This window comes from Lonchura striata, chromosome 4A (assembly GCF_050655825.1).
Source record: "Lonchura striata isolate lonStrDom1 chromosome 4A, ASM5065582v1, whole genome shotgun sequence".
Classification (NCBI taxonomy): Eukaryota; Metazoa; Chordata; class Aves; order Passeriformes; family Estrildidae; genus Lonchura; species Lonchura striata.
This window is the reverse complement of record NC_140742.1, coordinates 8,323,444-8,346,438: the sequence shown is the minus strand read 5'-3', so window position 1 is coordinate 8,346,438 and position 22,995 is coordinate 8,323,444. Positions and strand designations below refer to the sequence as shown.

Sequence of the window (22,995 nt, the reverse complement as noted above, 5' to 3'; positions counted from 1 at the left end):
ATAATGGTGAAATGCATCAGAAAAACTTTTCTATTTTTGTCCACAAAACACTTTGTGGTGAGTGTAAAAACAACTTTTACAGTAAGCTTTATGATATTTTACACCAGATAATTTTCTAAAATGCAGAGCATTATCTTTTATTCTTTTGTGCCTTTCATTTCTCCCGTGTATTTTAAATGTAATATTTAACAGAATGTAATAACATCCTCCTATTCAGCATGGGTCATTCCTCACTGTCGCTGCTGTAAAGCTAACGACTGTTTTCTTACAATGTGTTGTATATAAAACCCAAGATATTTGACTGCTAATTGTCTCTGAGTATTTGAGACTATTGATTGACATGGGCTGGACACAAGTATTGTTTAGTACACTTGGTTGTAGGCATATAAAAATCATATTGTCTTCAATGAGCTGCTTATGCACCCCGCTGTAGCAGGCTCAGCAGAACACAAAGCCCTTAGTTCTTGTGATGTGGTACAGCCATCTGCTGATGGCTCCTCTCCAGTCATTACCGACTGAGTGTTTCTCAACTTCAGTTTCTAATGCAGTCAGATCAGTCCCACTGTTAGGCATGGTAGGGAAGTCACATCTATGGGTATTGCCGATATTGAGGACGGGACGTGCCTTGGCTGGTCTGGCCCCTGCTGCTGAACCCAACAGCGGCAGCTGCGGTGCCTCCCCCCAGAGACACTTTCGGCGAGCTGATGTCGCAGCTGGGCACATGGAAACAAGGCCAGGCATGCCGAAGCTCCGGTGGCCGCGGGATGGAGCTTCCCTCGCAGAGGCTTCGCCCTCTCGAGTTTCCTCTGCCGGAGAAGCTTTTAAGGCGATAATGAAGGAAAGGGGTCGGTTCTAATGGAGGGTTTTAATCCAGAGCTTTTATTCTGGCCCGCAGGCATCTGAACCCAGCAAGGGCTCCACCAGCACTCCCGGACCGCGCGGTTCCTCTCCCTTTTCCCTGGGGGAGCGCGGGGGAAGGGGTCGGGAGCCACCAGCCAGGTACGGGAGAGGAGGTCTCAGGGGACAAAGGACACCTGGATGGCCCAAAGCCCCTCGGGGGTGGAGGGCATCTTTGGAATCTGCTCAATCACTCCATGCTCTTCTGGAATTCCAGGAGTGACAGACAGTGCTGGCAGGGGTCAGGGTGGGGAAAGGAGGAGTGATTGAGACACCTGTGAGGAAATCTTCAGGGGAGAAAACGGGGTTCGGGGGTAAACCACGAAATCACACTGCAACACATATCCAGATGAACTCACAGACATAGCCAGGCTTTAAAACTTGTTCACATACTGACAGCAAGAGATTTACCCTTGTTCCAGTTTTGAAATTGGTATGTTAGCTGGACCTCTGCTGGTGAGAAGGAAGGCAGCAGGAGCAAGTTCCTAAGAGATGGAGCTGTCTTGTATCTGAACCTGCAATGCATACAGATTTATCCAACACAAAGTATTAACTCTGCTATCAGTCCACATCAGTCCATTACCAGTCCACAAAAGCTTCAGCTTCAATGAATGAGACCCCACTGAGCCACAATAAAAATGGCAACAAATGCACATGTAACAATAACCTGTGCATGAATAAGTTTCTTCTGCAAATGACATCATAGCACAGACAAAAGTGGAGATAAACTGGGAGCGGTCCACAGACTTCCTCATTTTACCCACACGTTACTTAATAACTAAAAAAAGTGTACACCATAGTTATCCATTGTATGTGATGTGAAATCATATCCTGTGCAAGATAATTTTGGGTCATGTTCATTTTTTTAAACTGTAAATGCCATTTTACCAGTTCACACAACAAGTCATGTTTACTGGGGAAGAAAGACACCATGTGGAAATTTTACCCAATACTTCAATATAATCTTACTAAGGAATGCACTGTGACATAAAATCCATAATGTCCAATAATTCCTAGAGAAGCTTCTGCTTTATACCCCTTTGTATAGTGTTTTCAGACTATTTTAAGTGGTTCAGGCAACAGGTTTTCTAATTTCCCCATGGCAAATGCTCCACAGTAACAAAGGCAGTAGACTAAGGATACAGCTGTGCTCAAGCTGGAATAATTGCTCAGCACCTGATCCAGCTCTGCCTAAGCTGCAGCCATACTTCTGGATTTCCAAAGATTATCTGCACCAGTGACACTATAAAGACTGGAAGTTGCTGCTCTTCTTAGCCTTTTTTTTTCCCTCTCTCCTCACTCTGTCCTGCTGGAATGGCTAGGGTGGGCAGGGATCTCTGGAGAACATCAAATCCAACCCTTGCTAAACCAGGGTCATCCAGAGCAGGTTGCAGAGGATCTCATCCAGACAGCTTTTGAGTATCTCCAGAGAAGGAGACTCCACAACCTCTTTGGGCAGCCTGTTCCAGTTCTCTTCTGCCCTCAAAGAAAATTTTCCTCCGATACAGATGGAATTCCTTGTGTATTAGTTTGTGCCTGTTGCCCTTTGTCCTGTCACTGAGCACCACTTATTCCCATTCTCTTGATACCTGTTTTTCAGATATTTGTGGGCATTGATAAAATCCCCTCTCAGTGTTGTAATTCCCTGGTTTCAACAGGCTCAGCTACCTCCACCTTTCCTCATAAGAGGTGTTTCCTTCCATAGAAAAAAATACAGGCACTAATAAAATATCAAATACTAAGTTCTTGATCTCCTTAAGCTTTCACAGGACTACTTATGAGATCAGTGTAAATGTCCCAATGGCAGAGGATTTGGAACCAGATGGTCTTTAAGGTCTCTTCCAACCCAAACCATTCTTTGATTCTGTGGTGTGATAAAGAAGTTGATAGTTGCAGCGGGGCAAGAATCAATAATATAAATGTCACACGCTTTGGAATCACTAGTAAGAATTTCTTCTGAAGACGGAAGCAAGAAACAAGACTTAGTTTCAATAGCAAAATGATTACCATTACCCCCACACTGCAAGTATTTAAAAGACAAATACAATACTAGAAGCAGGCACAACTGGGAACACGCTGATGGCAAGGAAGAAGCAATGACGAGTGTTGTGGAAGCAGGAACGGTGGTGCGGCAGAACTCCCTGATGGCGGCAGGGACCACCACGCTGCTCGCTGATCAGAGCCCCCGTCGCACCGGGCCCCGCCGCAAGGCACCGGCGAGGGCGGGCACCGAACCACCGTGTCCCTATCCCCGTGTCCCCGTGTCCGTGTCCCCATGTCCCTGTCCCCGTGTCCCCGTGTCCGTGTCCCCATGTCCCTATCCCCGTGTCCCCGTGTCCGTGTCCCCATGTCCCTGTCCCCGTGTCCCCGTGTCCGTGTCCCCATGTCCCTATCCCCGTGTCCCCGTGTCCGTGTCCCCATGTCCCTATCCCCGTGTCCCCGCGTCCGTGTCCTCATGTCCCTATCCCCGTGTCCCCGTGTCCGTGTCCCCATGTCCCTATCCCCGTGTCCCTATCCCCGTGTCCCCGTGTCCCTATCCCCGTGTCCCCATGTCCCCGTGTCCCCGTGTCCGTGTCCCCATGTCCCTGTCCCCGTGTCCCCATGTCCCCGTGTCCCCGTGTCCGTGTCCCCATGTCCCTGTCCCCGTGTCCCCGTGTCCCCGTGTCCCCATGTCCCTATCCCCGTGTCCCCGTGTCCGTGTCCCCATGTCCCTGTCCCCGTGTCCGTGTCCCCATGTCCCTATCCCCATGTCCCTATCCCCGTGTCCCCGTGTCCCTATCCCCGTGTCCCCGTGTCCGTGTCCCCGTGTCCCCGTGTCCGTGTCCCCGTGTCCCTATCCCCGTGTCCCCATGTCCCTATCCCCGTGTCCGTGTCCCCGTGTCCCCGCCCCCGCCCGGGCCGTTGGAGGTTTGAACCGCGCGCGCCCGCCCGCCCCGCCCCGCGCGCGCGCCGTGGGGGCGGCGCCCTCCGCTCAGCCATGACAGCGGGAAGCCGCGGCCGGCGCCGCTAGCGCCCGGGAGGGGCGGCCGGAGCGCTGTCATGCAGGACGCTACCCCGGAACGGGCCGAGGAGAACCGGGCGGCGGCCTCGGCGGAGGGCGGCGGGGCCTTCTCTCTGCAGAGGGTGTTTGAGGAGGTGCAGAGCTCCTCGCAGCTGAGCGCGGCGCCCGCGGAGCCGCCGGCCGTGACGGTGGTGGCGGTGGAGCGGTACCTGGCGCGGACGCCGCCCGCCGCCGCCCACCAGTACTGGTACGACGTGACGCTGGCGGACGGCGCGCGCTGGCACCGCTGCCACCTCGCGCCGCGCCTCAACGGGCTGGTGCAGCGCGCGCGCCTGCGGGCGGGCACGCGCCTCCGCCTCACCCGCTGCTCGTTCCGCTACGACGAGAGGCGCCTGAACCGCGGCTTCCTCTGCCTGGAGGGGCTGGAGCGGGCGGGGGGCGCCGCCGCCGCCGCGGGCACCCCGCCCGACGGGCACCGCCCGCTCCAGCCCCTCCGCGGGGACAATAGGCACTACCTGCCGCTCTGGAACAACGAGGATCCCTATGGAGACGTGTGGGTACCGGACAGACCCCCGGTGCGGGTGGATGTGGACGGTAAGGGCGGAGGAGGTGGCTGTGGGGGTGCGGGAGGGACGCCCTGAGGGAGGAGGCGGTGCCGGCTTTGTTGGGCGGTTGTTGCTTTGTTGGGGAAGGGTCGGGAGCGCAGGTGCTGCGGGGTGCGGCTGAGGGGGCTCTGCCTGGAGAAGAGGCGGCTCAGTGCGGCCTTTTCCCTCTCTGCAATCCCCTGACAGCAGCGCGGGGCCAGCTGGGGCTCGGGCGCTTTCCCCAGGTAACCAGCTGCAGCGCAAGGACACATAGTCTTAAGCGAAGGTTTTGCTTGCACGTTAGGACGAATTCCTTCACGGAAAAGGTGATTAGACATTTGAATGGGCTGCCCAGGGAGGTGATGGAGTTACCGTCCCTGGAGGAGCTGAAGGCAAGACTGGATGTGGCACTTGTTGCCGTGGCCTGGCTGACAGGGTGGTGTTTGGTCATAGGTTGGACTCGATGATTTTAGGGGTGTTTTCCAACCCGATTGGTTCTGTGATCGCTTGTGCAGCTGGGCTGAGCCTCCTGGTATCCTCCAGCTGTGTTTGGTCCCACTGGGAGTGTGCCACCTGTGTCAAAGTTCACCTCTTCCTGTGGGAAAACCTCTTCCCTGGGAAGATGGTGAGGCACTAGCACAGGTATCCCACAGTTGCCATCTGTGGATACTTTCGCCCCTGGCAGTGTTTAAGACCAGCTTGGATGGGGCTCTGAGCAGCCTGGTCCGGTGCAACATGTCCCTCCCATGGCAGAGGGAGATAACCCCAGAGACAGATAATACAGAACAAGATAACCCCCTTGAACCCAACCCCTTGTGTAATACTTTGTTGCTTTGAGAGAGTTTTTTAAACTCTAGGAACATTGACTGAAAATATGTAGCTGTGGTGCTTGTGCCCAGTCTCCTGAGGTGTCAAAAACACTGGGTGCAGTAGTAGTCTCTTCTGTGGGGTAGGATGCTCACACTTAGAAGTTGCCACCCAGAATGTGGTCAGTGCTGGGGGGCTCAGGCCATTCCATGACGCCTGGTGAGGAGAGACGGATAACAGGACTTCTGCACGAGTGTGATCCCTTGTAGGCTGAGACATGTGGGTTTTGTAATAGCCCCTCTGCTCATCTGACAACACTTTGGTGTCATTTAAAATGTGTCATCACTCTCAACTAAAAAAAAAAGGCAAACCTATGCTGTGTGCAGATAATTCGTAACAGAATTTTATTGGTGAATTATATCAGCAGATGAGCCTTTTTAATTGTTAGAAACATTAATAAAATACATGTAACATCCTGCCACTTTACTCCTGAAAACTTAGATGTTCAATCATGAATGCTCTTTTTTGGTCTTTTCTTTTCCCCTTCCCTTAACCTTAGTCTCCAGACTGACTAATCTTGGTCATCTGGAAAGGACATGGAGAAGCAGAGTGCATTTCAATCCACTTCTTGTGAGAATCCTGCACAAATCTAGACTAAGGTACTATGGAAAACCAGAGAAAAAAGTGGATATGCCTTATCAGGTAAAGAGGGATAAATGGATAGGTTAACACTCAAATTGCTGTAGGATATTTGAAAATATTTTTTCCCATATAGTAAGCACATAAAGTAATTTTATAGCTATGTTATATGGAAAATGCTGCCTTTACAAAAATGCTGAGCTCTTTAGAGCAGGAAATGCTGAATTTTGTGATCATATGTGTACAAACTTTAGTGGCTGCATTTCAGTTACTATTGTTCATTTGAGCTTTTTGTGAAGAAAAGGATACTTCCAGGTGTTAGTAGTTTAACAGCCTAAACATTTCTGGTCTCTATGCTTTGAAAGTTGGAGTTAGTATATCCTGTCAAAAAAAAGCCAATATATTTAAATTATTTCTATGCCGTGATTCTCTCATCTGTTGACTTTCAGATAGATTACTTTACTGTAAAATTCTTAATGACTTTTCTAGTGTATTTAACTTGTATATATTCGACTGTAATGTATTTAACTTTCTAATATATTTAACTTAAATCTAATAGATTTAACTTATATTTTTGTGTTGAACTTCTTGGAAAAGGAGATAGGAGTGGGTTAGTTTAAAAATCTTTTTTTACTGCTCAGTTTCAGATTCAGCATTTGCCCTGTTTAACAATTGGGGATTTTTTCCACTCAAGTATTCAGTGCAAGTTCTGGAACATCTTCTATATCCATTTGTAACAGAGAAATAATTTATGAGTCAAGTACTGGTGCATTATCCAAAATAAATTCCTAGCAGAATGATAATAAATAAGATGACTGTATATTGTCTCTTTTTCCCTCAGGCTTACTTTGAAGTTGCTGATGGCTCAGGCATGATGTCAATGGTTTTGTGGAACTCGCTGTGTCCTAAATGGTATCACAGTATGAAGGTTGGCACAGTGCTGCTTCTTGCCAAGTATGCCATCAAATCCAGTTACCCGTTTAAAACACACCCCACCCCAGGGGATTCACAGATGAAGAGATTTGCTACAATTGGTTAAGTATTGCAGAAACCTATTTTGAGTCTATGAAATACAGCTGTGCAAAGTAATTCTCCATAGAAACTAAATAGAAATTGATCTGTTGCTGATGTTAATTAATAAGTTATAAATCCTTAAGTTGTACTTCTGAAAGGTGTCTGAGTGTCCAGGTTCATGCTGTTCCCTGTTTATATTGAATCATGTCTACAAAGTTTACTGCCACAATTAGTTAAAACCTTTATTTAAAAAATAAAGAAATTAGAAAATAATCCCTGATATCAGGAACAGAAATTATAAAGATAGGCCTCTGGTGATGATTTTTAATCTGATTCTACTTCCTGCTTAATAACACACATATCACTTGTACACTGCTCACATCTTTTTCCATGTCATTGAAGGACATTATCAACTCATCTGACTTTCGATTTTAGTGTGTACTGTCAAGGTCCAGAGTATCTACACAGCTCCACAGAACAAAAAGTTGCATTGATGACTTTTGTGTGCTGAAAGAGCATCACTGTGGGAGTATGTGTATGAAGAATATTCCTTGGCTATGAAAAAGCATTTTCTTAGTTGCCAGTTTTTTAGTGTGGCAGATACTCAAAGGAGCTATACTACAAAAATACAAGTCCTGCAGTGTAGCAGTAATGGCCTTTTCAAACTGGATTTGATCGACTTTGGGTTTGTTTTCTCTCTTCCTTCACTCTGTGTGAGCTCTTTCCCATTTTGTGCTTTTGTACAAAATGACAGCCAACATTCAGAAAATCCAAATAAGTTCTTGAAACAATATGCATGTTGGTGAAGGGTGATCTATGTATAACTTACTGACAATGACAGTTTCCTAATGGAGTTAGGAAACAGTGCACAAAAAGTCGGCTACTGTGTACAAAAATAAACCATGTTTTCACTGCCAGAAGCAATATCTTGCCTGACTGATAAATATTTGTATTAAAACCATATCTCAATGTGTGAAGTATTTGTGATGGCTTGGCAGGATATGGAAATGTTTAACCAGGAATGGAAGTTTGTGAGGGAAGATGATGACAATTACAAGCCAACCCTGAAAACAATTATAATTGCCACAAAACCTTTCTATGCAAAGAAGACAGAGTGAAATATGCCATCTGAGTTGACGTCTTCTATGGGCAAATATCTGTGCATTTTCAATGCCCTCTTTACTCTGCACTTCTGATTTCTTACAAACATTATTGGGATAGAAGTGGTAACAAAGCAATCAAAATGGCCAGCCAAGTCAGCCTACTGGGCTCTAAAGGGTAATAGCTGTGTGATGGAAGAACTAGAAGTCACTCCATTGGAAAGCACCATGGTGCACAGATAAACTGTAGAAACTGTAAATCTTTGCTTCATACAAAACTATGTACAGAATCTCAGTTCCTTGCACAAAGCTGAGAATTTTGTCTTAATATGAATTCACATGATGCATGGATGGATGGTATGACCATATGTTCTATAAGAACATCACAAGAGAACAGAATATCCAGAAAAAGTTCTAGAGCATTTGTAAGATGGATTTTGTGCAACTTCCATTGCATGATGGTGGTTTTTTTGTTCAGATGAAGTGAAATTATTTCACTAAGTATAATGAAACAATTGAGACATAGTTTTGATACATGGGAAAATTTTGTTTCAGGAATTTTCTTGGTGATATGTCTTAAACAACCATATGCAAAACCACAGTTGTTTTCCAAATACATTTCTAGAAAGCAGAAGCCTAGAGAATATTCCTAAGTAGAGGGTCTGACTTGAAGTAAACACCTTCCTAATGTTGTGGTGCCAGGGTGAGGCACCCAATATTACATAAACAGTTGTGTGTATTATTTATATCTACTGACTTAGTTTTCTGGGTGCATTTTTTGAATAATCCCTTACTCAAACCCAAGAAATATCATCAGACTATCTTTTATATACCAGCAGGATTTGTCCTGTAATGAGACCATAGAATACTGCCTTGTGTATTCTAGAAGCTGAAGCCACTCTTCCTCTTTTTTTACTCTGGTTGAAGAGCAGTTGCTTGCCCCAGTGCTCCACCATGTTTGTAATTTAGCATCTAAACAGTCTGAGAAATAAACGAAATTTTTCAGGTGCTATAGAATAGGCATGGGAAGACCTTTTGTTTTCCTCCATGGCCATGGTGTATTTCTGTCCTATTAATAATTACCTCAACTAGCATCATATATGGAAATTCTCATGCACCAGTTCTGTTTTACTTCATTGTCTGAACATCAGTTTCAGACCTTACTGACATTTGACAACACAGCTAGTGTAAAAAGTACTTTGTGTCTAATTAGTATGGTTGGATTAGTTCCTGTTAAAATACTGCCTGGATTGGACTAGTTGGCTCATGTTGGCAGTTGGAAAGTTTAACATTACACAGATGATAAAATTGGTTTGTTGTAATTGCTTTGTTGTACCTGAATTCCTTACTTTATTGTGATAAAAATGTGAACTCAGAGAAATTGATGAATAATTTCACAAAGTTGGAATATTTAAGAAACTTTACCCTGGTTTATTTATGGGTTGTTGTTACTTTTGTTATATTATTATTATAAAAATGATGATTATGATAATTTGTATTTATGCTGTAAATGTTACTTTTTTTTTTTGTCAGAAATTTGCCTTAATGTTCGAGATCCTCCTACTGAAATAAGTATTATTCCAGAAGAAATGGTTAAGCCAGAGTGGGGATTACCTGATGTTAAATATAGGTTTATCACAAGGTAAAATAAAATTTTGTTGGTTATCAAGCTGGAATTTAAATTACACTGCCTTACAGTGAATGTTAATTGAAGTGCTTTTTGCAGAGTTTCTGAGAAAGCTTACCCAGCTTTCTTCTATTTTGCTTTTAGGTCAGAGCTGGATGACTTACCGCACAATCATTCCTGTGATGTTATTGGTCTTGTGACATTTGTAGGAAGGGCTGAGCGAGCCAGAAAAAGAGGTTTTTTTTATAAATGTGACTTTCAGAACTTATCAAATAGTTTCTAAATTTCTATGTAAATGCTTATACATTTTCCTTAATATTTGTTTATCTAGAACACAGTGAAGACTTCTGGCTGTATCGTTGGGCACATGCCATTGATGGGACCTCTGACCAGCCATTCATACTGGAATTGTTTGCAACTTCTCAGCCAGACGTTTTTGAGCGTATTCATCCAAGTATTAATCTCTCTATAATACTTACTAATAATTATTTTAAATGTTTTTCTAGTTCATTGTGAATTTCTGAGATTAGTTGCCACTGAGTAAAAAAAAGCTATGATTTATCTCCTCAAGCAGAAGAGACTTGATCAGAAATTAAAATTTAAGAATAAAAATAGTTTAAGTATTTGAAATCCTTACAAATTGCAGTCTGTCAGTGTAAACAATTAGATGGATAAGTGGGCCTGTGGCTCCTCTGACCTCGTTCATTTCAGATGTTTCTGTTTAGAAGAAGCTGGGCAATATCTCTAGCATCAGAGGTGATTAAAGGCAGCAGCTGGTCAAAACTCTTGCTCCTCCTGCCTTGTAAATACCTGCTTTTTTATAGACAGGAATAATTTAAGAGAATTGAATGAAGAAAGAGGTGAAAGTGGAAAAGTTTCATTTCTTTGAAACAGTGCTTTTTGCCCAAATAGCAATCATGACTCAGCTGTGTTAGTTATCACACGTGAGCTAAAAGTAATAAATTTTAAACTAGGGAATCCTTAATGAAGGATTTTAAAAGAGCTTTAAATATTTCTTCTTGCCTTCTTTCTCTTCTCCTCCAAGCACTCATCCTTTTTTGAACACTGGTTGGTGTTGGTACTCATTTTTTGTAACATTTGATGCAGCATCAGCTGCACAGTCCTGCTTAGATTGTGGCGGCATTCATCTTGAGTGTTCTGGGGAAGTGGGAAAGAATAATATTCTAGAGTTTAACTGAGATACTACCAAAAGAGTAAGTCTGAGCTCTGTTTAGAAGTTTTGCAGTGGCATGCCATAATTTCTCATGATTTTATACGTTTTATCCTTAAGAAACACAGCTATTTAATACCAATATTTGTACTGTTTGTTTCAGTGATATCCTACCCGATGAAGTATCTCATGTTTTAGTTGTAATATCTATGCTGAAATTAAATTGAAGATTTAATTGCATGTTCATATGGTAATTTATAATGGCAATTCAAAACATGCATTAAACATTTATAGGGTCAAGAACAAAATTGCTTTGTTTAGAGAACTTAATAAAATTAATCCAATGTGTGTCAGTCTTGCTATTCTAAAATCAGTGAACAGTCAGGAAAAAAAATGAAGTTGTTTTTTTTTCTCTCCAGTGACATACTTGGTGTGTACACAGATGAGAGTGATGACTGAGAATGATTCCAGGACAGTTTACCTTACGACTTCAAATGAAAGTCAGATATTCATTACAGGTAACTTAAACTAGTTCTTGTTTTATGTAGTTCTCATGTTATTTCTTTGGAAAGGGTATTTTCATTTTACAGCACAATAATCAGTACAGACTATGAGGTGATAAGGAAACATCACTGCAGAAGACAAGAAGGCAAATGGCATTCTTGTGTGGCATTAAAATGCGTTTATCTTATAAAAAGTATTTCTAGGTTAAGACATATGTTTCCTAATTCTTTCAGGCTGTTAATATTTTGATAGGGTAGCAATGGCAGTTGCCACTTACTTAAAACATTAATAAACATTGCAGCTTTCCTGTTCTAGGAGCTTTATTGCTAGTTGTTTTGTTTTTTTCTGTTATTTAACATTTTTTCGACATTCGGTGTCAAATGCAAGTGTAGTCAAGGAATTCAAGGTACTCATTTGGCAAAACACTCTTGACAAAAGACATCTTTTGTACTCTCTAGTCAAGATTTTCTTAATATGTTTTTTCCAAATAGTGTTCAGGGGAGTTTCAAAATGAGAACAAGTGTCAATTGTGTGTTTTGGTTTTGATACCTGATTACTTTTGTTTTAAAAGGGTGGCACAAGGGCCAGCCATACACCAAGGATGCCAAAGTGAAAAACTTCATTCAGTGGACAAAATCACAAAATGAAGCTGATCAAATAAAGAAAACTGTCATTGGTGGATATTACCCTTTTCCACGACCTCCTGATAGCTTTTTGAAATATTGTAAAAACAATGAAGGTATGATATATGAAATATCTTTAAGATTTGTGGCCTTTTCCAGTCAGTCTTACTCCAAGAAAAGCTCCCTTTTGTAAGTAAATGTTTTATAGGCTAAATCCTCACCTCACAGAAAATATTGCACTGCTAGCTGCAGGGGAATTGTAGAAGCTGACATGAGCTACACATATACCCAGAAGTTTTACTCTGAATATTCTGCCACATCAAAATTAAAAATAGTTATTCTGAAGGCCACATTGAACTGGAAATTTCACCTGAAACAGAAATTGTGGTGTCTGATAATGCATACCAAAGGATGCTTATGAACTAAAAAGGTTTATTGTTTTAATTTTCTTCCACGTGATGTGGATAACAAAAAGATTTAGAATTCTTTAAAAACATAAGTTTAAATCAATTTAATACTTAATAAAAAAAAATCTTCTTTTTAGTCTTGTGTTCAGAGATTTTGGTACTGTATTTCTCTAAAACTTGATTCTGGAAATTTCTTTTTTGCAGTTGAATCAGTTTTGAAACCCATAGGTGAAATAGGGAAAGAGGTTGAAGAGCTGCACTACAGAGAGCACAAGCGAATTGCTGTTCAGGGAATAATTAGTGCCATAAGATACATCAGCTGTAGTAATGCAGCTGAAGCCCCAGGAGGGGAACTCATCCAGGTATGGTGTGTGAATTAATGCCAAAGCAGCTTGATTGTCATTAGAATGGAGAATTTTGTATTTGAGTTCAGAATACAATTGCATTGTCTTTTAATCTGATTTTTGAGAGCAAAATTTTAAAAAGCAATGATTCAGTGCTTCTCTGAAAGTGTTCTGGCAGTCCTCTGTAAAACTTGTAACTGTTTAAAAGTTACTAGTTTGACTAACCTGATGTTAATTGGAGTGTGGGAGAGGCACTTGCTGCAACATGCTCACTTGTCACTTTCTAGAAAGAATTTACCGTATTAATATGATTAGAATATAACTTCTACTAGATGTAAGTTGACTGTCAGAAACTTTCAGGTTTTTGAGTTGGAACAAATACCTTTAAGTGCATGCATTGAAAATATTAAACAATTAACTGTAGTTGCAGAAAGATACCTCTCAGTCTCTTGGAAGTTCTTCTGTGTCCCAAGAAGACTGTGTTGACAAGGATAAAAATGAAGAAGTTAAGTCTTCCCTGGAGCCACCCTGTGCTCCTGGGGAACATCAGCACCGAGCTCTGCTGTCAAAGGGGAATTCAGTCAAGAGCAAGACAACACGCAGATTCAGAAGAGATGCAGAACAGTAAGCTCTCTTCATAAATAAGTGGTGGATCTTCTAAAAAGTGTTTTCAGAAATTAGACCAGAGCCCAGGCTGTAGAAAATAAGAAAGCTTTAAAAGAATATATAGTTTAATCTTTGAAATGTAATTATGTACTTTTCCTGGCATAGGTGATGACAATTACACTGTTCATACTACTGAAGGATTAATTAAAGTAGGTTTGCAGTGCTCTCTTCTGATTAATATTTATGCTACTTTCTTACTAATCTCACAGATTTGAAATAAAAGTAGTTAATACTTGGACCAAATGTAGTTTAGTGACATAGCTGTGGAACAAACAGTTACAATGATGTGAGAAAATCAGATAGCTTGGCTGAAAATGTGGTATACATGTTCCTTAATTTCAAACATGCTTTATTTTTGATTTCTGGGCAATGGGGTATACTGCATGTAGCTGTAACTTGCTGTCAGAAAGGAAACTAGATGTGCTAACCTAAGGGCTCAAAATAATTTGTAATTTATCTGATACAACTGTTAAATTCAGGGGTAATGTAACTTCTTGTATAAGACTGCTCTTCATTGCAACACCTGTGTAAAATACTACAGCCATACTCATTATTGAGAGCCTGGTGTACACACTGACAGATGGAAAGTTTCAAAAGTCAGGCCAGTCACATCTGTTTTTTTGCAGTGGATTTCTCATACTATAATGGGTATATTCTTCACTATTCACATTCATAAGTCATAATGTGTGAAGAGAGTGGATACACTAGAATAGTTTGAGGGGAAATGTAATAAAATATAATTAGCATTGAATGAAAATTTAGTATTTACCTTGTTAAACAGAAGTTTTGTCTTGGCAGTGTTACAGCAAATTTAGTGGATTCTGTTCCTTATGAAAACTTGCAGCATTTGAGTGTCTTAGTTTAGTTCTGCCTGAAAGAAAAACATCAAAGTCCCTTGCTTTGTGAATTTCCATTTAAATAGATACTGAAAAGTAATGGTGAATTTCCTACTTTAAGGGGTGGTACATCCGTGTCATCTTATCCCTATTTTACGCGGACTGTAAGAAGAAAACTAGGGTAAGTCATGTGAAATTAATTGTGTTGAATAATTGCAATAATCAAACAAACATACTCTGAGTAAAAATTTTATAGATCAGGAATATCTTCTGAGGAAGTAAAATGAAAGACCAGATCATGTTTTCTATTCACTCATCTGCACTGACTCTAAATGAATCTGAAACATAATTTTGAGCATGTTATTAAGCATCTTATATTGCTACTACTTCTACTAAGGGAATATATAATAACAGAGGTTCTTCATGGCAATGAATGGATTTCCTGGTGGTGGCTGAGCTATACATTTTTGTTGATGCTACAAAAGTGTAAGTATAGTTGTCCCTGGGAAGGCACTCCCCTGACTCCTTTCACTCCCCAGAACTCAGTTTTTACATAAGTCAGTTTGGATCCAGAGAAGGTGCGGTTATTTTGAAGTCCACATAGGAATTTCAAATCCAGAGTCCTGTCAAATCTGGAACCTACTGAAATAACAAAAAAAGTGATATTATTAAGAAAACTGAATGAGTGTTTTTATTTGTTAACCAGGGGCTACAAGCTACTTTCCTTTGAGCATTTTTAAGGGCCATAAATTCTTGTCACTTGTTCCAGACAGAACATGAGCAACTTGAATGTTTGAACTCCTTGGTGTCAGTAATTTAGGATGTTTGTGTATTTTGGCAGTGATCTGGATTTGTGTCATGACTACATATATGGCTCAGTTGCCTTTTTGGTTTACTTTTAGCATCTCTTCCTTTTCCCCCCTAAACCCAAGAATCACAGTGCTAGGAATAGGGCAACAGTGGTAATGAGGGAGCTGATCAAAGTTTTTAACCATTCTACCAGTACTGCTCCCCTAAAAGCATGCCTGTTTTCTTCAAACACATTTATTGGAAGCTAATTTGCAGCAGCTTTTTCTGTGGGATAAATGAGGCTCTTTTGAACCCATGTGTTTTGTGTCCTGGTCCTTTTGGTAAAATCTGCATTTTCTAGGAGAAATGATTACTTGACTTTGCAGCTGGTTCATTAAAAGCATCACCTTGCTTAAGGTCACAGTTCTGCAGGTGGTGCAGGAGTTTGCAGGGACTTGTACAAATCCATAGGAAAATCAGGAGATTTTCCTTGACTGTAAGGAATCTTGTGTTCTTTTGCTTGCTGAGAAATGTTCCGCTTTTTCCAGGGTGGGGGGAGGATGGGAAGAATGTCTTCTCCCCATTTCTTATAGGTGAAGCCAGAAGTTAAGGCATGTTTACTTTGTTCTCTGCTTTTCTCAATCTGCTACTCTCCTCGCTACCTGTGTGTCCACTCTATGCCTTTAGTGCTAGAACCTCAGCTAAAGGAGGAGAAAGTCTGTGTTGGATTATGGAAAGCTGTTTCACTCTATATAATTAAAAGGTAATTCGTGTATTTCTGTAACTAACTATGGAATTGTGCTGAATTCTCCAAATTACCAAAGAAAAATAGAAAGTTAGCTGATATACTTTAAATTTCCATTGTTTTCTGTTCCTTAGATGTAGCAGAATGTCAGCTCTCCCTAAAATACTTTAGTATGTTGACGAAATTAACAATAGCAGTTTTAACAATCTTCACATATTTCAGAGAATATTCTGAGTTGGAAGGGGCCCACAAGGATCATTGAATCCAATAATAGAGATATGTTTTAAAGTACATATTCTAACTTAAACTGTCAGAATAGTTTAATACAAGACTTTTGTATGTTATTATAAGCAGTTTTATAAACAGGAGGAGTTTATTTTGAGACTTTTTATTGACAGCTACAGTTCCTGCATTTCTGAGGTAATTTACATGATTTTTAAGGGTTTCAGAAAGAACAAAGAAACTGGGTAATTTAGCACTATTGTTGATATTTATATCCTTGCTAGTAAAGATCTTTGACATAATGGTAGTTCTAAGCATTTAATGTACTCCAAAGTAATTTTATTTATAGAGAATGAAGTGATGGTGTATGAGGAAAGATCAGGAATTTCAGACAAGATTATTTTTGTGTGGAAGTGAAAAAAGCACAGTAGTTTTCTTAGAATTTTAATATTTGTAAATTTAGTGTGTTCCCATGGAAATGCTGTACTACGTGCTCATACTCCATGCATGGAATGAACTTGTTTGCCTGCTTCTGTCCTTGTAGTTTCACTTTCATATTTTTTGTCACATAGACACATTTGTCCTTTTTTCTTCCTGTGGATGTGACAGCTGGGGAATGGGGACTCTATAATATAGGGAAATTCATCTTGAGATTTGTATGACCAAAAGTTTCACAGCATGTGATGTTTCCTTCACAACCCTTTTTCACATAAATCAGAACTTGTCAGGGAGAAATTGGTAGATACTAAAAATTATTTTGTCAAGTTATCATAAAAGGCTTTTTGGTCTCTCTGTTACTTGCTGTGGTATATGTGTTTATCACAATGGTGTCAGAACAGTTTGTTCATTTCAAACCAGTCTATAAAAAAGTTTTATCAGTGAATGGGATGTTTTCTTGTACTGTTTTGAGGCACTTTACTTCCTTGCACTGTTTGGGCATAGCTGTGAGTCATAGCTATTTTTTTCCTTAATTTCATTTATCACATTTAGTCCCAGTGCTTACAAAATAGGTGTGAAGCATGGGACATGCTTGTTTTCCCAATAGTTTCTGAAAATACTGATCTGCCATATATTTTGATTGATGTTATTTTTGATGACAGTACTTTAAAATAAAATGACTGACAAATTGAATATCAATGTATCTGAAAATAGTGAAGAAAGGATTTTTTCAAGTGGACATCAGTGCAAAGGGGGGTCCTGCAGAGTGCAGGCTGGAAACAGCAAATCTGGCAATGCACAAGTTCTCCTAAAGCTGGCATGGTTAAAATAGGCTGTGGGTGTTTTGGTATGCAACAGCAGGAGCACACTGCAGTAAGTGGAGAGATTTGGGTGGCCTCAGGTGCATTGCAGACACAGTGGTTCATTCACAAAGAAGCACCTGGACTGTGTTAGAGACAAGTAGTTTCCCTTACAAGTCTAGCTCAAATCAGGCTCTTCACACATCCAGCACAAAGCAGGCCTGGAGGAATAATGTTGGGCAGGTAGAAATTATCCCAGCTACAGATCTGCGAAAGAAGTGGGGAAAAATCCTGACAAGTTTTTTTTTCATATTTTCCTGAGGCTCTGCTTGTTTTAAATCAGAGCCTATTCACTTCCAAATCTAGACAATTTTAAAAGAAAAAACCCATGATACCCACTTTCCACAATATCCACTTTTCAGCAGTTTGACTTGGTTTAATCCTCTGCTTTAATGAGGAGAGAAGTTGGTGTGTATCGAACTCGACACGCTGGTTTCTGAGCAAGCCTTTCTTAATACTGTGCTGGGGTTTCATCTTACAGTTAACAGGTCCAGATCTCAAAAGTGAAAATTAATTTTGTGGGCAGTAATTGCACAGGTTGTACTGCTTAAATGAGGATTCTTTTGTGCCTAGATTTGGACATCACAAGGAGGTAATTTCAGTGATGATACATCCATGATGGGGGTGCATTTCTTAAAATATACTTTCATTCTCAAAACCTCTAGTGAATTTCCTTTTATCTTTTCACTAGATACCATTTTAGACATTTTCCATTTGTTAGGAAATGTTGACACAAAATTTTCAAGATACACCTTAGTATGAAATAGAAAAAAAAATTTAAACCTGCAAATCCTTATGAAATACTATATCAATACAATATGCTGTCCAGTAAACAGCATGTTCATCTTTGATTCCTTTCTTGCTGTCTGCATCTTGTCATTATTGTTAACTTCTTTGATGGTCTGGAATTTTAATGGTACCTTAACAAAGTCTTACCTGTTGCAGTTGTTTGTGATGCAAGATAATCAAGATAGTCCTTTCCCCAAGTTGTTTCAGACATCACAGTGAGTTCTATTCTAATAAGAGAAATGCATCAAAGAATAAAAGAATACATGGGCCTAAGAGCTTATTTTACCATGTTTGCTTGCAGAGTGCCTCTTATGTTTTTCTCCTGCATAATATCCTAGGTAATTTATTAGAGATTGATAAAGAATAGTTTCTTACCATTAATTCAAAACTTCATGATTAAAAAGAGCAAGTCTAACAAATACCTAGTTTGCTTCATTGAATTGATCGTTACAAGAGGACAGTATGTCCATAGGAAAATAGAGATTTGGCATTTCTGTCATTTTGGATTCCGGAGTGGTGGCATGACTCCATTCGTGCTGTGTTCCTGGGTGCTGAAGGGGTGTCAGTTCAGTGCAGCCGCATGCTGGGCTCCCGGTTTTTGCGATCGAGTCACCTGTTGGTCACCCGTGACGTTTGGCCGTGTCACCCGTGGTGTGTCGGCAGGTGCCGGGAGAGGGCAGCAGACACCGGCTGAGGTGTAAAACCCTTCCCCGTCTGTTTCCCAAAGCCGGGAATCGGGCAGGGCTGCTCCTGAGCCCTGCTGAGCTGATTTCTGAGCACCAGGGGTCTCGTTGTGGCAAGCTGCTGTGTACAGCTCTCACAGTAAGGAATCAGCTCATTCACTCGAGCTTGTATAATTTATCACTAGAAGTCTGTCTTTTGCTGTGTAGAGTTTGAGGTTAATTAGGTTTAAGTTAAATATATATGTATACACACTATAATTTTCTTTTTATAGTTTAGATGAATATCAGCATGGACATTCTGTGCAAGATAAAAATGGACAGGCTGTGTCAGACAGTTTGCAGTGTTGCACAGGTACGTTGCAAATAGTTGTTATATTAACCTTAGGAGGCTTAAGACTACTTCTTTTCTTCAGGTCCAAACCAGGCAACAAAGATATCCTTATAACCTTTGTTTAAGACATTTCCTCTGTACATCTGGTTGCATCAGCCTCTGGGGAACCACTATAGCAATGTATCATTAGTATCATTCTACTCAATGTTCTCTGCTGGGTTCTAAGGACAGCATTGGATGGTTTCCCACTATGGGCAATAAATTTATACAAGTTTTAAATTAGTTTAGTATCTCCGAAGCACTTTATAGCATGATACCTCACATTTTCTTGTGGCTTTTTTAATTTCTGCCATGTGTTCATAGTTGAAATTTTCTAATGAAAATCGTGTCTTATTTAACAGAGGAGTGACACAATTATACAAGCATCTAAATGTTTTCTGTGCTTATAATAGATCAAGAAGGAGTGAGTAATACAGCTGAAACTGAAGACACTGGAAGAACTTGTGATTCTTGGCAGAGTGACCTGTGGGCACAAGTGAAAGACAAGTTAATGAATTATTTTCATCACAGCAGAATTTTCCCAGAAAGTATCCCATGTAAATTTGATTATGTGCACAAAGACTTACTTATGCAACAGTACAACCTTCATGCAGCAGTGCATCAGCCAATAGAGGCCAGAACAGATAAAAACATCAATGATTTTAAAAGTGCTAATGGCCTTGGGTATTATGAAGTGACAGTTCTGGGTAAGTAGCTTGCCTTGTAAAACATGGTTAAGCAAAAGCAGTGGAAGTTCATCAGAAACTGAATGGATTTCTCTAAAGGAATCAGTTGATTCTGAGTATTTCCTGAGGTTTAAAAAATTACTGTCATTTTAGATTTTTGTTAGAGTTCCCATTTAGGGTAATTTTTATTCTCATTAAACATACCTTTCAATGAAAAATGTCTGAATATCTTTTTTGTAATATCATTTTTCATATAATTTCAGTTTTTGGTATAATCTTAGGAGTGTTATTTGAAGAATCTGTGTAGTCCTTAAACTATTGATTATTTCAGTTAGAAGTAGGTCCTGACATAATCAGGCAAATTATTCAATTGTACTTGCCAGCTGACTTTCTGATGGAGAGATGTTTATCAGAAACAAGTTAGTGTTCTTAAAAGGAAAAAGAACAATTATAAATGCTTCTTTTCAGCATTATTCTCATGGAGTTGGTTTTTTCATACTGTTCTCCTAAAGTTCCTTCTTTCCTTGGCAGAAAATGGAAAACTGTATTTTAGCCATACTCATTAACTGTTCCATGCTGCTTTTGGTTTACACTAAGTGTCAGTTGATTGATTTTTATTTATTAAAATATAGATATGCAGGTTGATGTGTATCTGTTTGCTAGCTTTGTTGAGGGTTATTAAGTTGATTTTGTTTTCCTGTTTAAAGGGAACAGAAATTGCCTTGCTTAACAGTGCTTATGTTAAGTTCCCATAATTTAAAAGTTTTCATTATTTGATGAGGGACATTTGCAGAGAAGGTGTTTAAATATTTGAAGTCATTAGAATCCTGGGACTGAAGATGAAGATGAAAGTAGCACTGCATTGCACACTTTACTGGTTGTAAAATTAATTTCTCTGCCTTTGCAGATAAAGTTAAAAGGAGGATGAAATGGCTTCCAAGGTTTAATGTTTTCTGAACTATTAGCATTGTTAGCCTTAAACCATAGTATTTAATAGCATCATATCAATTTGAATGTGCTTGTGTATAATCCTATAGAGAAACATTATTAGACTTCAATTATTAACGAGTGGACAAGAAACATGTAAACAAAAAATCAGTGCAATGATTTGTTTAAAAAAAAAGAAGTTGTGCACAAAGTTGCTGATGGGTTGAATACAAAGTTTTCTGCTAACATAAAGTATTTTTCTTCAACAGGTATAAACCATGACATAGCAATAGATGTTGCTTTTCTTCCACTGTTTTGCCCTGACCATCCCCACTTATTTCAACTGGAAGACATTCAGAATGATACATTATTGTCTAGTATGACTTGTATCTCTGCATGCCAGCAGAATGCTGCCAGCACTGGGAGGCTTTGTGAGACATTTCCTCTTTCAGGTGAGACTGCCTTTCACTGATGTTACTCTTTTATCATTTCTTGGTTTATCTATCAGTGCAAGAGTTAATGCTCTGTAGAAATCTCTGGTGTAGATCAGACATTGTTTACCTCTTCAGTTAAAGAGATGTGAATTCTTTTTCGCTACCTTCAGTAAATTGCTGTAATACTGAACTTTCAATGCAGTTTTTGCTGGAGCTGTTCTCCTCCTCTGAAGACTGTATTTTAATATCCAAACTACAAACTCATATCTAATTCTGATTCTATCATTTCTAGTGATGGAATTTATGAATAAATTTTTTCACTGAAAGAAGGTTGAACATTACTTTACGGAAAACATTATCTGTACACCTTTTTATTGTTCACAGAGTATATAAATACCTTTTTCCTTAATTTCTAGATGAAATTGTACAAGCGGCAAAGGAGCTTGATGGCAAACACATTATCTGCATCTTGGACATGTGTCACTTGGGTGATGATAAGGTGGAAGTCTTTCTGAGCAAAATCTACAAGACAGTGGAACCAGGTGTGCTGGATCCAGTGTAATTTAATAACTTAATTTTCAAATGTATATTGTTCAAAAGGAGGGAAATAAAATTGCTGTAATTTGAATACACCCTCTACACATTGCACTTTCCTAGAACTAGCAGACACAAATACAAAATTGTGATTCTTAGGGCAGTTGTAGTGGTCATCCATGTAACTGGAAAGGACAATTGTTGCCTTTATTTTTCAGTCTTGAAACAGATGAGACAGTGTCTTGGTCACTGATGTTCAAGAAGGATGAATAGGCAGTACAGTGAGCTGATCATTTGGCAGGATACCAAGTAGTCAAAGTGATTCTCAGCTGTCTTTCTTTGCCTGTGCACAAACATACATGGGAAATGTATATATTTGGGTGAGAACTGAGAAGAGAGGCAAGCTTTCCTAGTATTTAAGTCAGTGTTTGCAAAAGAATTAATGGGCTGTGATAAATATTTAGGCTGAAAATAAGAATAATTTTGAGGATTAGAGTTTTGATGTTCTGTAGTGATCTTTTTTTAGTGAAAGGTACCAGAGGCAGCCTAACTGCTTTTTAGGCTTGAAGCTTAATGTGAAAGGGATTAAATACCATGGTGCCTTTAGTACCATGATCCAGGAAACCACTTTTAGTTCTTTTCACCTGAGCAAGGTCAGGTGCTATGTTTTTATATGTCTGCTTTTGTACACAGAGTATTAGGTAGTGAGTATAGCATCCAAACATTTTTAACATATTTTATTCATTAATACAAGAAATAAAATATCTTTTTATAAGGATTTTTTTATTGGAACTTGCTTCTAGCTTTGCAAGAGAAAATTGCCTTTAAGAAGTGCTAATTATGGCTGGATATACAGTTTGCCACATCATTTCTAGGTGTGCTCTTAGACCATGAAGGAGTTCAGCAACTATGAGAAGCTGCTACTTCCACAAAAGCAAAAGACTGGAAAATTCTGCCAACTTTTTACCTGTACTGAGAAGCAACTGTCTCCTGCTGATCCAGAATCAAGTAGTAAATTTTTCTTCCATGTTAAACAGCCTCAAATCACTTATAGAAATGGATTGTTACAAATTTTTTTTCAAGGAGGGACTCTTTTCAATTTGGCTACATGTCCATTTGAAATGCTGCTCTCACTTCAATTCTTTGAGAAGAAAGAATTACAGAGACTTGCCAGGTAAATTGTACCATTACTGACCAAAGCCCATGAAGTTAATTTATAGGAACAGATATATTCTTAGGCACATTTTAACAGACTGTTGGTAATTGGAGATTAACTCTTTCAACTAGTAGCTCACTTG

The 22,995-nt window shown here is 40.0% G+C and overlaps 1 protein-coding gene across 2 annotated transcripts; it reads left to right on the top strand.

Moving 5' to 3' along the window:
• The first annotated feature begins 3,907 nt into the window (after positions 1-3,907).
• RADX (RPA1 related single stranded DNA binding protein, X-linked) lies at positions 3,908-22,677 on the top strand. Of its 2 annotated transcripts, XM_031504784.3 has the most exons (16): positions 3,908-4,492; positions 5,849-5,991; positions 6,770-6,962; positions 9,576-9,684; positions 9,814-9,905; positions 10,001-10,123; positions 11,260-11,358; positions 11,916-12,083; positions 12,579-12,736; positions 13,143-13,342; positions 14,342-14,401; positions 19,019-19,098; positions 19,530-19,823; positions 20,999-21,181; positions 21,580-21,705; positions 22,501-22,677. In XM_031504784.3, the coding sequence occupies exons 1-16, from the start codon at positions 3,937-3,939 to the stop codon at positions 22,533-22,535; spliced, it is 2,619 nt and encodes an 872-aa protein (XP_031360644.3). In that variant the 5' UTR covers positions 3,908-3,936; the 3' UTR covers positions 22,536-22,677. The 2 variants fall into 2 exon arrangements, with proteins under 2 accessions (XP_031360644.3, XP_085427048.1); XM_085570922.1 differs by lacking the exon at positions 22,501-22,677 and having other exon boundaries at positions 3,910-4,492; positions 21,580-21,795.
• Positions 22,678-22,995: the final 318 nt, after the last annotated feature.

Coding starts and splice junctions, on each gene's coding strand:
- RADX (XM_031504784.3), top strand. CDS start 3,937: ATGCAGGACGCTACCCCGGAACGGGCCGAGGAGAACCGGGCGGCGGCC. Junction 6,963..9,575: donor GAAGAGATTTGCTACAATTG/GTTAAGTATTGC, acceptor TTTTTTTGTCAG/AAATTTGCCTTAATGTTCGA. Junction 9,906..10,000: donor TGAGCGAGCCAGAAAAAGAG/GTTTTTTTTATA, acceptor TTGTTTATCTAG/AACACAGTGAAGACTTCTGG.